The sequence below is a fragment of the Thamnophis elegans genome, chromosome 5 (genome assembly GCF_009769535.1).
Source record: "Thamnophis elegans isolate rThaEle1 chromosome 5, rThaEle1.pri, whole genome shotgun sequence".
Taxonomy (NCBI): Eukaryota; Metazoa; Chordata; class Lepidosauria; order Squamata; family Colubridae; genus Thamnophis; species Thamnophis elegans.
The window spans coordinates 61,556,515-61,572,639 of NC_045545.1; the positions used below are offsets into that span (position 1 = coordinate 61,556,515).

At 36.7% G+C, this 16,125-nt stretch overlaps 1 protein-coding gene across 1 annotated transcript in view; it reads right to left on the reverse strand.

The window, feature by feature from the left end:
* Window positions 1-16,125, reverse strand: part of SYT6 (synaptotagmin 6) — a 68,694-nt gene that overhangs the window by 15,940 nt on the left and 36,629 nt on the right. Inside the window, exon 4 of the mRNA XM_032218584.1 lies at window positions 3,568-3,688. Coding sequence (XP_032074475.1) covers window positions 3,568-3,688 — 121 coding nt within the window. The remainder of the gene's footprint in view (window positions 1-3,567; window positions 3,689-16,125) is intronic.

Sequence of the window (16,125 nt, forward strand, 5' to 3'; positions counted from 1 at the left end):
TTGTTGTATGCCAAATGGAATCATTTTGTGTGAATGAGTGGCCATATAAATGTGATAAACCAACCAACCAACCAACAATAAATAAATAAATAGTAATTGCAATAGGAATGCAAGAGAAAATTGCTGTAGATTTGCCAGTCCCAATAACTATAATAATTTCTTGGACAGGGAGACCTTGCTCACAGTCAGTCATGCCTTGGTCACTTCCTGTTTAGATTACTGCAATATGCTTCTCATGGGTCTGTGGTGGAAGACACCTGAAAGCTTTCACTAGTCCAGAATGTGGTAGCATGGGCAATGGTGGGTCCTCCTAAGTTTACCCATGTTATACCTTGTTATGTGAAACTGCATTATGAAGTTTGATGTTTGATGATGTTTAATAAATTTATAGGCCGCCCAATCCCAAAGGACTCCGGGAGGCTTACAACAATGCATTTAAAAAATAAAAAAGTTAAAAACACAGAAACATAGATTAAAAAAGACCACAACATACACCCAGTCTAATCGGGGCTGGAACTCAATCATGAGCTCAACAGCCCGGGGCCTGCCGGAATAGCCAGGTCTTAATAGCCTTTCGGAAGGCCATGAGAGTGGGATAGGGTCCGGATCTCTGGGGGCAGTTTATTCCAGAGGGTTGGAGTGGCTCCAGAGAAGGCCCTCCCCCGGGTGGTTGTCAGCCGACATTGTCTGGCTGACGGCATCTGGAGAAGGCCCACCCTGTGCGATCTTATCGGTCGTTGGGAAGTATGTGGCAGAAGACGGTCTCGCAGATATCCATGTCCTAGGCCATATAGGGCTTTAAAGGTAATGACCAGCACCTTGAATTGCGCCCGGAGACCAATAGGAAGCCAGGAGGATAGGTGTGATGTGGGTGTACCTTGGTACACCCAATATCGCTTGCGCGGCTGCATTCTGGACTAGCTGTAGTCTCCGAACACTTTTCAGGGGCAGCCCCATGTAGAGATATCTTCTGGTTTCCTTCCAGATGCAATTCAAGGTGCTGGTTATTAGTTTTAAAGCCCCATATGACACTGAGCCAGGTTATAAGAGGAAATATTTTTCTCTAAGGACATCTCTACCCATTTTAGCTCCCTTTCCTAAACTCTGCCATTGAATGAGTTCTGTGCTTTTCTGTGGCAGCCCCACCTTATGGGAAATTGGTAAATTCTCCTTTCCTAGATTTTCAAAAAGCATTTCAGATTTGCCTGTTATTGAGAGCTACCAATCTTTAGTATAAGTTGAGTGGCCGTAGAAATGTTTTAAATCAGCAAATGAATAAATAAATAAGGTATGCCTCTGCAGAACTAGCAAACAGTTTTCTCACTTTGAGACATCAATTCTCGGTGATTCTAATGTATAAAATGCCAGCTGAGAAGAAATATCTGTCTGCTCAAAGAACTTCATGGTTGTGGCAATCATAGATTATACATTTGTCAGGAAAATGCAAACACTGACATCTGGAAGCTGAGGCCATTAAAAATGGTTATGAAATTGAATCAGGTATATACAGATGGAATTTTTTCAAAGGGAATTAAATTATATCATTTTCCCTGTAATTCATGGGGTATATTTACAGACCAGACCTTCTACTGTAGTATTCCATTGTTTAAAGAAATTGTTTCAGCAAAGAACAGAAAAAAATATTTTAAAAATAAGGACATAATTGCACACTCCATGGACTCTATAAAACTGTAGGGTCTACAGGATAATATAAGTTGTTCACAGTTTGAAACCATTAACCAGTCATTGCTTCTTTGCTATCAGGCTTTCAGCTAAAACAAAAGTGTATTATGCAAGTCAGAGAGACTTTGGACCTACTGTATCAAAAATTCTCTGTATCCACTTTTTTGAGAAGTGGTGAAACTATATCAGGATTGCTAAGATAAAGGTAAAGATTCCCCTGCCCATGCATGCTAGTTGTTTCCGACTCTAGGGGTTGGTGCTCATCTCCATTTCTAAGCCGAAGAGCCAGTGCTGTCCGAAGATGTCTCCGTAGTCATGTGGCCAGCATGACTAAATGCCAAAGGGGCAGGAGGTGCAGTTACCTTCCCTCCAAAGTTGTTCCAATTTTTCTATTTGCATTTTTTATGTGCTTTCAAACTGCTAAGTTGGCAGAAGCTGGGACAAGTAATGGGAGCTCACTCCATTACATGGCACTAGGGATTCGAACAACTGAGCTGATGAACTTCTGATTGACAAGTTCAGCGTCTTAGCCACTGAGCCACCATGTCCCTTCTGTTATCCCGTCAGGAATGCTAGGCCTGCTTTAAAACAAGAGAGAGAACACTACCACAATTCATCATGCCCATGCATTTTCTCTGCCTAATTGAAACCTGGCTTTGCAGTTCTTTTGGCCCAAATCTCTCAACCTCTCTCTCACTTGTATGATTGAGAAGAGAAATCTGTTTGAAAATTTATGGAACAGTCTAATAATGATTGCTAAATCTAATCTAAAACTATAATGACATGTGGAAATGCTCTTAGGAAACAGAAGGAAGAACCACAGACTGGAAAATAGGCAAGTAAAAAAAAACCTCAGCCCACAGAAGGAGAGGTCGCATGGGAAGTGTCACAGAAAGGATTCTCCCCAGTTTTCAGAAAACTAAAATGAGGGGAGAGGACGAATTCTTTCTTTTCTTGCAAGATAGTATTATTGTAAGAATTGTGCTTCTTGTCTGAACTACCTTGAAGGCTAACAGAAAATGAGACCAAACCAATACCTTTTTCAGTTGGCCATGCACCTTAATGGGAAAGCAAAGAAGTGATATGTTACATATAACAAACATTAGGCAAATTTGAGTCCTAAGGATATCGGTTTAATAGGTGTGTATGTGTGAGCCATATATCTGCCATGTGTATGATGTGCATGAGAAATTTTTTCATAAAATTAGTAACGCATGGCCCATAGTTCCAGTTGTTCCCAAATGACAAGGATAGACTCTCCCTCGGAGATGAAGAGCTATTTTCCAGGAAAGATAAAGACATGCTAAAATATGGTAGGGCAAAGACCCTATAAGATTTTGTAGTAGCAAGATTGTTTTAATTTTCAGCCAGGGCAAAAGGTTTATTTTAGTCGCCCCCCCCCCCCCCCCCGCAATCTTAGATCAGGTCTTTTTTTCCCCCTAAGGAAAGATTTAAAGAGAAGTTAATCAAACTAGAAATTTCTGTCTGTCTGTCTATCTATCTATCTATCTATCTATAATTTATCTATCTATCTATCTATCTTTTATCTATCTATCTATCAATCATCTATCTAACATTCTACTTTAATATGAAAAAAAAAGAAAATAAAAAGGGAATTAAGTCCTGCTAACTTGCATAGATCTTATGACAATTTCAGACTTTCATGGAAAACACTTGATCTCCAATCAAACAGAGAGCCTGTTTATACTATTTTCTGCATGTTTCTGGAAAATATTTATATTAACTCATAAATAACTTAATCAGAATCAAAAAAATAAATCCATTTAATCATGTATAGGAAATTTCCTTGACTTTTAAAGGAGTAATGGTGTCACAGAAACATTGCAGAAATCAAATACAACTTGATTTCAGAGAAACACCTACCTGAGTATCCAGTTATATCCATTGCTTTGAGATTCCTGCATTTAATGACTGTTAGAGTGAGGCGACCTGCAGTTGGCAGGTAACAAAGGGAAAACATGATCTCTCCCAGATCCACACTTTCCTTTAATAAAAGAGAGAACATAAAGTGTCAGAAAAAAATAAAAGAATTTATTCTCACTTGCAATTTTTTTTTTACATTACCTACATTTTTTACAGCTCCTTGGTTTTCTTTACCCCCTACCTTCTCGAGGCAACACTTTGTTATTTAGTAACCTTTGAAAATGTTGCATATGCTGATAAACAAAGATGATGTGATAACTATCTATCAGAAAATATATATGTAAATGTGTAGCAGATTTCTGCACTATTCAGATCACCTTGCAGAAGTCCTTCTATGACAGAGAGCCTCCTAAATTCATACACATTGGAATTTGGTTTCATTAAAGTATAGATTTTTGGAGTCATATCAAAACTGAATCATTGATTCATCAGGTGAATCGGGAAAGCTGGCCTTTGAGACCGTTGATCTGCTATTTGTAAAATGAGATAAATTATGGATAATAAGGATAGGATTGTAAGAGTGCCAGATAAAAGAAAGTCAGCTTACATATGGTATATAAATATTCAATATATGAAACTTGCACCCTTCAGAGCTGTCTGACCCTGTGATGCTACCTGGAAATGCGGCCAGAAGCTAATGAAAACATGAAAAAGCATGATCTTAAATAATTGGGAAAACAGGAATAGGCTGCTAACTGGGAAACTAGAGAGAACAAAATTTGATCCTCATGCCATGCACTGAGAAGAATGCAGAAGATTGTGTATAGCCCTATAAGATACAGCTCACAATGTTCAGGAGATTTATCAAATGACAATATAAGGTAGGGGTGAAATTCAGTAGGTTCTGACAGGTTCTGGAGAACTGGTAGTGGAAATTTTGAGTAGTTTGGAGAACTGGCAAATACCATCTCTGGCTAGCCCCAGAGTGGGAAGATTTTGCAGTATCCTTTCTCTGCCATGCCCACCAAGCCATGCCCACAGAACCGGTAGTAAAGAGATTTGAATTTCATCACTGATATAAGGAGCTGCAGAGTTAGAAATCAGAAGTTTCTGTGCTATTTGTTGCTTTAAAGTAATAGAACATTAATATTTGGGGAAGGCAATAAGGAACTGAATATTTAGCTGTAGGTTAGCAGCACTATGTACTATATTTTTGTTCAGGAGTCTGTTCCACTGCATTTAATGAGACTTATTCTGAGTCTCAGCTACATGAAGACTTAGCTCCAGAACCTTAGGCTGAAAGATAGGCACATGGGAGTATATTTCACTGAATTTGATGGGATTTATTGTTGAGCAAACAAACAGCAGTTGGTTGTACAGCAGTTTTTACTCTTGTTAAACATGAAAGCAAAACAATTCTCATATGAGTTTAGATAACAAATGAAAGAAATTTAAGGAGCTCTAGGTGGAAATCCTGCTATATATCAGATAGTTCAAGTTCCAGGTCAACAGGGTAATTCAAGAAACATATGAACTATAGAAAACATAGACCTGAGATAATAAGCACCCCATTTTGCTTGCTTATCTTTGCTTGTTTTAGAGGAAACTCAATGCAGTGCATGATTAGAGGGTGTACCATGTGTATTTTGCAATCAGCAATGGACAGTCTCCCTTGCCTTCTTGCTCACCTATTAACCTGTCAAGCCTCTACTAGACCTGCCTCCACGGCAACAAAGACCTTTACAGGTGTTTTGGCCTCCACAAATGTCTTATTTTATCTCTTCATTTTCTAGCAATGGAACAGTAGAAAATGTCTGCTGAAATGAGGTTTAAACTAAGCAGGGTTAATTAATGTGCTTCAGGGTCAACACTTACTAGCCAACATGACTTTGGGGGGAAAACCTTTTAGAAAATACTGACAAGTTTAAAATTGGTAAATTGTGTTGTGACCTGACTGAACAAGCTTTCCATGGACTGACAAGCTTTCCAGGGTCATTTGAATTGTTTTTCCTGTGATTTCTTGTAAAACTCCACTCTTAATTTTAAGAGGTTGCTTTTCTTTTGGTCAAATAAAATTATTTAAGGTAATAATGCTATAACATAGAAACACTCAAAAGACCTATTATACATATATTTCTGTTTTGCCAAGTGTCGGCCAATACTAGGTGCCAGGCAACTGGTCCTTTGAGGATCCAGAGAAAATAAACACACCAGTGAGTAAAGAGATTTCAAGCAATGGAGATACTCCAAGGCTCTGCGTGCAAATTACTGCTGAGCACCCAAGCCTGTGCTGAGAGGCTCCCAATCTCCCAATGCTTTTAGATCAGAACCTACTGCCTGGTATCTGGCCAGAATCTGACACTTGGCAACACAATTTGTTTCTTCAAACCTTTCATGATCTCATCAAACCTTTTTCTCAAGATAAGGCATTACACTATAACTATCTATTGTGTTCATATTAATCCTTACAATTTAAATCTAAGTCTCCAGAGCGGAAAAAACCAAGGTCTTTTGCATAACCCTAGGTGGCGCCCTGTAACCTTGCTGAGATATGAAGCATCTCTACACATAACTTAAAAATGTGACAGGACGGAGGCCTGTTGATTGCTACCAGATTAAGTATTAACTTGATAAATGCATTTATTTTACTACCAATATCTCACATTGATTGCTTCACAAATAAGATTTATCAAGGGTCACAGAGAAATTTCATTAAAATACTTTACTTTTTTTCATTTTCTAATGACAGCACCAACTCTTATCTAGCAAGGATTTCAGTTGTCCAGCATGATAACATTTGCACTTGTATAAAATGTATGTACATTGCATCAAATCCTTTATTTACAGTATATTCACATTTGGATTGCAATATGTTCCTGTGACATTGAATTAATAAGCAATGTTTTTTTCTTTACAGTATTAAAACATCAAAGGTAAGATGCAATGGAAGAGGGGGAAATATATCCTTGGGATGTGTCATGAGCTCATTAACTTGAATTTTGCTCTTAGAATTTAGAATAAATATTGATTATATCATAGAAAATCATTAATTCAACTGAAAATATATAATCCCCCACAAACACAGCACGCAAAGATGAGGTGATCAGTCATGGCTGATTCTCAAGATGATCTTATAGGAAAGGGCTTATTAGAGTAAAGCTGGAGCATCATAAATCCCAGTGCTCTCCAATTCTTGATATACTGCTGGAGCAATTAATAACAGGATATTTTCCACACATGAGATTAAAACCAGTTTTTAATCAGTAAATTCATAATGCATATCTAAAATCCTGCATTGCCTAGAAAGTTCTTTAGGTTTTCATTTGCTGATTAGCAGTTACCAAATATTGTTACTTCAAAAGTGGTTTTACACAAGCTTTGTATATACAGATTTCTGGGGACAGAAATCACTTCATGTTGCTCTTCATTTCGAGTCAAATGGTTATACAGTATAATTGGCAGAAAGTTGTACTTCACACAGGGGTGTCAAACGGGATGTGTCATGTGCAGGCCATGCCCACCCCAGCTCCATGACAGGAAAAAACATTGTGATACATCACATGACGGCAGCCTGACATGGCATGTTTGCCCCCCCCCCCACCTAGAGGAAGTTCTCTTTGCAGACTATATTATGCAGGCATACTAGTTAGAACATAATCAAATGCCTTTCATTTACAGCATCAGATATAATGAGCCTGGCTGCCCAGTGTGTGGCTACACTGAGAGAACCATTATATATTTCTGGTATATTCTAATGAGAAATGTTTGAGCTTAATTGAGATTAACATGTTAAAAATTCTACTTTAGAAGAACTGAATCCCTTCCCATTACTCAGTGGTGACAGCTGCCAAAGCAGTTCAACTCTAATCAGGGCTGCAATCAGTGAACATTACATACTTACTTCCAGATAAACTTTTGGAAGCCTACACAATGTGGTTGACTCATCATTTGACCTATGTTCATACTACTTCATCTTCTTTTTCTAGCTCTGAGCCCAGGAAGTTTCAGTTCATTTAACAATAGAAAAGAAAATATTGCTGAGGAGTCTGTAGAGCATTATACATTGGATGTCAGTGAAAACAAATTTTGAACTAACTATTTTTGTCAGATAATTATGCAGAAGTGATGAAACTATAGCATGCAACAATAGTTTAGATGAAATGATGTTAGTTCATCTCAGGCTTGGTGAACAAAGACCAGGACTGAACTGAAAAGGTTATTATACTTTTCACTTTTCAAAGATTATTCCCAGTTCATCCATGACATTTTATGTTCACTAACTTCTCATACACTTCTAAAAATGACAACTTGATAGCCTATTAGTTAATGGAATTATCATAGTTGCTCATCACTTTAAGTTACATTTCTATGTTCGCTCCTTCTTACACATCTAGCAAACATGAAACATTTTGGTGCAAGAATACCAAAATCTTAATGGATCTCAAGGTATATCACCAAGCATCATGTGGTTTGATTACCTCACAAGATTTCAGCATGTTTTGAAGGTCTATTTATTGTGGCATTCATTATAGACTATCCATGTTAGCCTCACAGACTACCAGTAGTTACTGTGCTACACCTTGGACCCAATGAACTATTAATGAGCTGCTTATCTGGAGTTTCCAGCAGCTAATTCCCATTGGCATTGATAGTAAAAAGAAAGAGAAAGGAGAGAAAGAAAATACCCCCCCCCCCAGGAACAGCATTATAATGTGTTTCATATTTCCTATTGGACATCCCAGAAAAAAGCATGGAGTATAAATCTGTAGCAGACCTTGCTGAGAATATGTAGGGGCATATTATGGCATATTATTGCAGCCTTTGCTACTATTGAAGAGAATCCCTGCTTTCAACACTTAATGATAATGGTTTTCAGTGTGGAAACTGAGGTGAGATAATGATTTTTGAAGAAAATGGGTATGATGCAGTCGGATGTAATTGTGTTAAATCACTCTGGTTCACTGGAGATTTAACAGAATTCTTCCAAAAAAGATCTTCATAACCTGATCCTAAATATTCAGAAATCGAATTGCAATTAAATGCAATTCCTTTTTATTTTAAGATGGCAGTTATAGAGACTCATAATGCTATCTTATTCTTGCCTTTTCTTTACTCTTTTAAAAGAATGAGAAAGAGGACTACTTGAAGATCAAAAAAGCTGATTTCAAAATAACTCCTAAAATTATAGTGTATTGGAAATATATAGTCTAAATGCTCCATGGTATTTCTGAATGTAATGTGTATGTTGGTTTTAGAGCAGCCTTTCTCAAACATTTTACCCTGAAAGAACCCTTGAAATAATTTTCCCTGAACCCCTTGATATAATCTCAGGAAACATTTGTACAAAAATCACCAAAAAATATGAAAACTTCATGATGCAATTTAATGCTAACCTACACAATCCATGTTTCACAACATTTACAATGGCAAGGTGGCAGGTTGGCAGCCGAATCGCACAGTGTGAACATTCCTACCAGGTCATGTGCTAGCATTGTGCAGTGTGCAAAATAAAGAAAATGTTTTACTCTACTATCTGGATCATCAGCTTTAATTTCCACCAGCAAACTAAAAAGAGTTAAGTTCATTCTCCCATCTCTTTTCTCCTATAAAAATTGCCCTATATTGATGCTTCCTTCTACCAATATGTCGATCTCATTGTTCTCTCTCTCCTACAATTGTATGCTGAACAACATCATTAGTACCAATAAAAGAGAATATTAGTCTGATGATGTTCTAGAACATCTAGCACTGATGATATTATCTAACGTGGGTAATGAAATGTCTGCAAGAAAAACAACCAAGCTCAGAGAGCACTAAGGACCCTCTCAACATAATCAGTAGGAATGATCAGTAGTAAAGTGTCTATTATGTGTTTATTACTACAACTTATATGATATTTTCCCAGAAACTCTGAAAACTTTACAGTGCTAATACAATAAGATCAAAAACAAAACTCAATAAATATGTTTATGAACAATCAATCTGAAATGCCATAATTTAGGAATAGCCTGGTCTTATTTGTCCCCAAATGTGTTTATGAAGCACCGTGGTTTTATAGCCAACATTTTTTCAAGCAATTACAGAATTAGTGAAAATTGGGAAATAATTACTTAAAAAGCTACCTCTGAATAGAACTACTTGTTTGGTGGGTTAGCTATTTGTTTGTTTGCTTGGTTGGTTGGTTGGTTGAGTTTTTTAAAAGTGCAGAATTCAATGTTGTGATAATTTTAAATAAGAAAGCATTTAAATTTCTGTTCTCTGGAAGGAAGGAGATACCTAACTTGTTAGTACAGCTAATGGGAAACCATATATTGATAATATTTATGTCAGCATTATAAAATGTATTATTTGTCAGAAGCAATGTGCTCACAGATTTGTTGCCTGAGATTTCTTTTTTTAAATGAATGTTCTTTTAAGTTCAAAAGTAAATAAATAGAAAATACTATTATAGCCAATGGGTGGCCTGCAACCCCAGTCCTAGTCCACTAGGCCAGAAAAAAAAAAACAAATTTAAGCTGATGTGATAGTAAGCATCGTAGGGGACTAACAAGAAATTTTTCACCATTTTTTCTTTATTGTAAATCCACTTCCATTTATGAGAACCATTACTAGTTCTCTGCTACAAGAGAGTGGGGATGCCATAATTATCCTTTTCACTTTCTGACTTCTTAAAAGAAGGGAATATTGTTGGTATATTTGGAATTAGTGCTACGATAGATAGATCTGGAATTTGTGTGACATACTTATCCCACCCTCTGTTTTATTTTTCGACCTCCAGAGAGGGGTTGCAACTCAAAACTACACACTGGAGTTCATTTCAGCCATAAACTTGGAAGCGATAGTCAACTCTTAAGTAGGTGATGTGGGGCAGGAGTAGTTGATTAACCCAGATAAGTTTGCTTAATTTCAAAGAGGACTAGATCTGTTTGGATCTAAATCTCTCTAGGTTGATTGGCAAACAAATTGTTTTTGTTGTTTGCATGTTATATTTAACTCTCCCAACAGTTAAGCATGTTGTACAAATAGAGCCAGAAAATATTAGTAAAACTGGTAAGTAGACTTGATTTGGCAAGATTTGTCTGTACAACATGGATGAAATGCTGAATTAGTTAATCCGGTGTTGACAACAACAACAACAACAATAACAACAACAAAGGACATAATCAGAATGAAAGCCAAGAGAATACATGCAATAATATCATTGTTTTGCTTTCAACAAACCTGCCCTTTAGAAAAGAAAGGCCATAGCTCGGAAGGTAGCTTAGCAGCAAATAGAACTGCTGTGAGTTGTTGCCAAGCCTGTTATTTGCAACTGTAAGAAATAAATGTCTTTGATTCACTTATTCTTTTTAGAGGGGGGAGGCTACTGTGAATGATACTCTTCTTTAGTGGTTACTTGGCTTCCTGGGACTTTTAAACTATGTTAAAAAAACACCCTGAAAATCTTTATTTTAAAATATAACAAAAATATGCAGCCACAGTAACATCATTTTTTCTTTAGTCATCTGCATTCAAAATATATTTGTTCTACCTAGATATATTAATTGAAATTACAGGAACTGGTTTGTCTTCCAATTCTGAAAAGCTTAAGTGAATTTGGGCCTTGTAAAATTTAAGAAAGGTGGAAAGGTGTCTTTTTGAGGGGAGAGGGATTCTAAATGAATAGAGCAGTTTCTGCCGTGTGTGACAAAATGTAATTTAAGCAGAGAAATTGAACATTCATTGTAATCTGAAGAAAAGGTTAGGTTTGAAAGCACATCTGCAAAGCTGATAAAGACTTGACAGGACTTTCAAGAATCGTGACACACATTACCTTCCTTTATTAACTATTAGTTAATCAAGACACATTATACTATTGAAAGCTGTCAAAAAGCCAACCTGCTTCCAGAGCTTCAAACATCAGCATTAATATTAGCTTACAAAAGGATTTGATGACAAAACTTCATTGTATGTGTCAGGGGTCCCCAACCCCGGGCCGTGGCCCACTATTGGACCTTGAACTGTTTGGAACTAGGCCGTGGAAATGGCGAGTGAGCACATGTACATCCTCCCTTGTGTGAACAGCGGGTGAGCAGCTGGTGAGCATGTACAGGTGTATGCTCCATTTGCGCAAACAGTGAGTGTGTGTGCCTGCAACTATGCAAATGGAACCTTGCATGCGCTCACACACACGTGCTTGTCCCCACCAGAACCATTCCTCCCCCCCCCCCTCGTTAGTCCACAAAGCTGGAAATGTTGAGGAATTCTGGTGTAGGTAAATCAACAAGAAATTTAGCAAAGAAGATAGGTTGGGGATTATGCGTTTTTGCTTCTTCACAGTTATTTCATTTAAAAGCTTCAGGAAGGGAGGAAGGGAGGGAGGGAAACTATTATTTGAACATAAAGTATGTATATAAGCTTTAAGAGGCTGTTAAAATAAAGGAATTTCTATAATAAATGCTATTGTCCAATTTATTAAAAACGTTGTTAAAGTGCCAACAGATCTAAACACTGTTATGCACAGTAATACTGGACACAATACTACATTGCTAAATTTTGCTTTAACTTATTTTCATATCCTAAAACAAGACAACCTTTTTACTTCAAGCATTTGTATGCTGTTCTCTCCCCAGCTCAGAAGGCAGGGGCATATTTGAGATCATGGAATGATCTACCTGGCAAAGGAGATGCTTCAGATACATCGATCCCAGGCTGCATGGCTTTGTAAGTCAAAACCAGCATTTCACCTTGATAGGGAATAACGTGCCTCCTCGAGCAACAGCAAGGAATGAGTTCAATAAATTTATCTGTGTTTTGTCTAGGTTGGCTTTAATGGTAAGCTCCTGCCAGACAAACTGATAAATGACTCCCTTACTCAACAGGAGCCAGAACAAATCACAGAACATGGTAGAACTTGAAGTGGTGGCAACATAACTTTGCCTTGCACTGATACAAGGACATCATTTGGAAATGAGAACACTTTTAGGGAGATAAATTGATTCCACTTAGTACATGAATAAAAGACAGTAGCATGAATAGAAAGAAAAATAATAATATATTGCCAGAAAAAGGAATGAAAAAGATTAATTTAGTCAAATGCATCTCAATAGGTTTAACGTAATAATAAGGTTTGGTGATCGGCAATGTAAAAGAAAGAATAAATTATTTTAAAGGAATTTTTTGACTAGCTGATATTTGAAATTGAGTCTTGGGGATTTGCAAGGTTTTAGATAGTATCACTAACATATCACAAAGGTATTGCAAAGGTATCACTATTATAAAATGTTTGATCCTATATAGTACTTCTGAGAAACTGTGCCTACCTGTATTGAGAATGTGCAACATTTTTGGGGCTGAAAGTTTTACTTGGCTATTGAGTGATTTACCAGAGCCAACATTCTGGTGGGACTCATACAAAAACTGCATGTAATTTTATTAAAATTATATATGGAGTATGATTATTCCCCACATTTTTACCATGCTCACCTGGGTCTTTCATTATATTAAAAATTAAAATCCAGGAGAAACTTTTGGAGATACTCTTAGAGCTACCATTGAGGTTTCAGAAGGTCTTGCGTTGCTGTAGGTCTGTATGCATGGCACTGGCACCCATGCATACTGCTGAAGTAAATGAATAATGCAGAAGAAAATACTTTGGCTTTTATGAAATGAAGTAATTCCATAGTGAGGGGGAAATCTTGGTGAGTGCCTTTATTCATCTATGGGAAGATTGAGGGCTAAAACTTTCTCAATGAGTGACATCAAGAGACTTAATATTTGATATTTTCTCATGCGTCAGTTGTGCTGTTATGATTTTTATTTATTGATTGGATCTGTGTACCTGCCTATCTCATCAAAACAACTATGAGCAGCACACAACAGGATAAAATGAGCAGATAGGGAAAATAATCTACATTAAGAAACAAATAGTATGAAAAATAAATATATAAACCAGTAGGCCAAGAGAGATTGAGAACATATTATAATAGCAATAGCACTTAGATTTATATACCACTTCCCAGTGCTTTACAGCCCTCTCTAAATGGTTTACAAGGTCAGCATATTGTCCCCAACTAACGGGGTCCTCATTTTACCGACCTTGGAAGGATGGAAGGCTAAGTCAACCTTGAGCCTGGTGAGATTCAAACTGCCAAATTGCAGTTGTACGTCATATTTTGTAACCTTAAATTAGGTGGTACACCACAACAAAGATACACCTCAAGTGGCTAACTTACAGAATGCCAGGATACATTACTCCCAAGGAAATGAAATTTGGAATTTTTTTTTAACCACTTCACCCCCCCCCCCCCTTGTGCTGCTGCTTTCAATACTACTTTCAATGGGCCCTGAGAACTTGGAAGGAGGGATGGAGCCACTGGCCTGGCTGCTGAGAAGGGAAGAAAAAGTGGAAGGGGAAGGGGGGAGATAGGTAAAGAGGGAGGGAGAAAGGGAGGGAGAAAGGGAGGAAGAAAGGAAGGAAAGAAGGGACTTCCAGTTTCCCACAAAGAAACTCAATGAGGATAACAATAGGATGTCAGAAGTTACCGGTACTCTCAATCCTACTGCTATTTTGTCTGCCCATGATCATTCTGTTTTTCATTTTAGGTCATCTCTGAAATGATGACCTACAGTTCATGGGTTGTCTAGTATATAGATATAAAACTGCTGTCCAAAGCATTAGCTATATACAGTAATCAGAAATTACATCTCTGTAATGCTCTTCAGGTATGAACTCAGCTATCAAATCCCGGGCTTGTTTCATATGCTTATTTATGGCTCCCTGACATTAAATTAGCATTTATCACTTCTGTTAACTCAAGTGTTTACATTACAAATGAAATGTTTTATGTAAATCTGACATTTGTAGAGTAAATAGAAAAAATGGAAAGATCAGAATCTCATTCTAGATTGTCTGTTGAACACATGTTCAATGGATACATATTTCTTTCAAAAGATGTAACTATAAATTCAACTTGCTAGAAACGAAATTCACTTATCATTTTTTTTTCTTTTTAATTGGCAAGTCAGTCTTCTCAAGTTTTGCATCCCTGATCCTTTTTCCCATTGTACAATTCTATTTTAGTTAAGGTTTCAGCTCCCCTTTTAATCATTTTCTGAATTTCTAATGCAACCTATTTTCCTCCAAAGCACAATGCCCAAGAAAGCATGCAGTACATCTACATCTGTTTGTGGTCCCTAAGCAAAAAAACTTTCCTAGACTGGACAGGGCCATTTAAGCCATTTCAGCATTTTGGTAAAGAAGAAGTTAAAGCTTCGATTACATAGTTTTCCCTTAAATCCTAAAAATTCTGCCAAATGGATCCTAGATAAGTCATTTTTTGTAGTGTGGTTCTTGATGTGCTATGCAAAAGTTGATGGGACTCTCATCTAAGTGGTGTTACAACATTGGATTAATAAAGTTTTAAAGATGAAAAAAATGCCTCTCTTGAAAAACACTATTTCATGATCCCACCCATATTATATTATAGCTCTGCCCTCGTTCTTGCTGCACTGATCTATGTAGTCCAAGCCATCCAGTTTACATTTTAGGGTTATTCAATAAATCATAGATTGATGTATAAAACAATGTTTTAGAATTATTCTAGCCTTGGCTGAAGAACAATATGCAAGTTTTTTTTATTTGTATGTTTGAAGTTTATATAGTTCATGCTTCTTGTGACTTAATTTCTTTTTCCCCCCACACAATATTGTTTTCTTCCATTTTCTAACTGAATTTTCCTTGTTAAAGATAGTATCTCAGTTAAAGATATTAAGTGATCCATAATGCTAATGTCAGGAATATACAAAATTACATTAATATAAGGTCCTGGAGGATGTTGTAAGCTGCTAAAAAAATGCCCTGATGGCTATGGATGACAAAGTAAATAAATAAATTTCAACCTTATCAGCATCTCATTCTGTAATGAATTTGACTAATCCTGATTAACTTTCCAATATTAGCTTTCATTTTAAGGTAGCTTTTCGGGTAGCTATTCTATCTTTCAAACAGCTAGGTGTGAACAAATAATTCTCTAGATCCTGAACAATTTATTTTACTGATACCTTTAGATTCTTATAGGCTTACCCATTAGTTCATTAGGGCTGACCCCCATATGAGCTAATGCAGAAAACACTGGGGTTTGTCCAATTCTATCTATTATGAGAAATGAACTGGTAAATGAAAGACTAAAAAGAAACCTTATTTGTGATGAGAACACCTACTAATTGCCATTTAACACTTATGTAAGTATTAATTGGGAAATTTATTGAAGGCTTAAACTCAAGGAGATTATTCAAATCACTCATTGGCTCTGTATCTTTCATAAAAGGTTTAGAGTACTGTTTTATCTCTTCACAAAATTATCTGAAAGAGGATTAAAAGTAAAATATCTCTAAGAGAGAGCACCATAGTTTTTTGTTTTTTGTTTAAATGATGCACATTAACTTGCATTGGTCTGAGGCTCACAGAACAAATGAATGTTGTTTGCACAGTTCATTGAACCACAAAAAAGCTGGCCATATTTAGCCCAATACATTGATCAAATCTAGCTTGTGTAATATATTGTTCAGTGTGTTGCT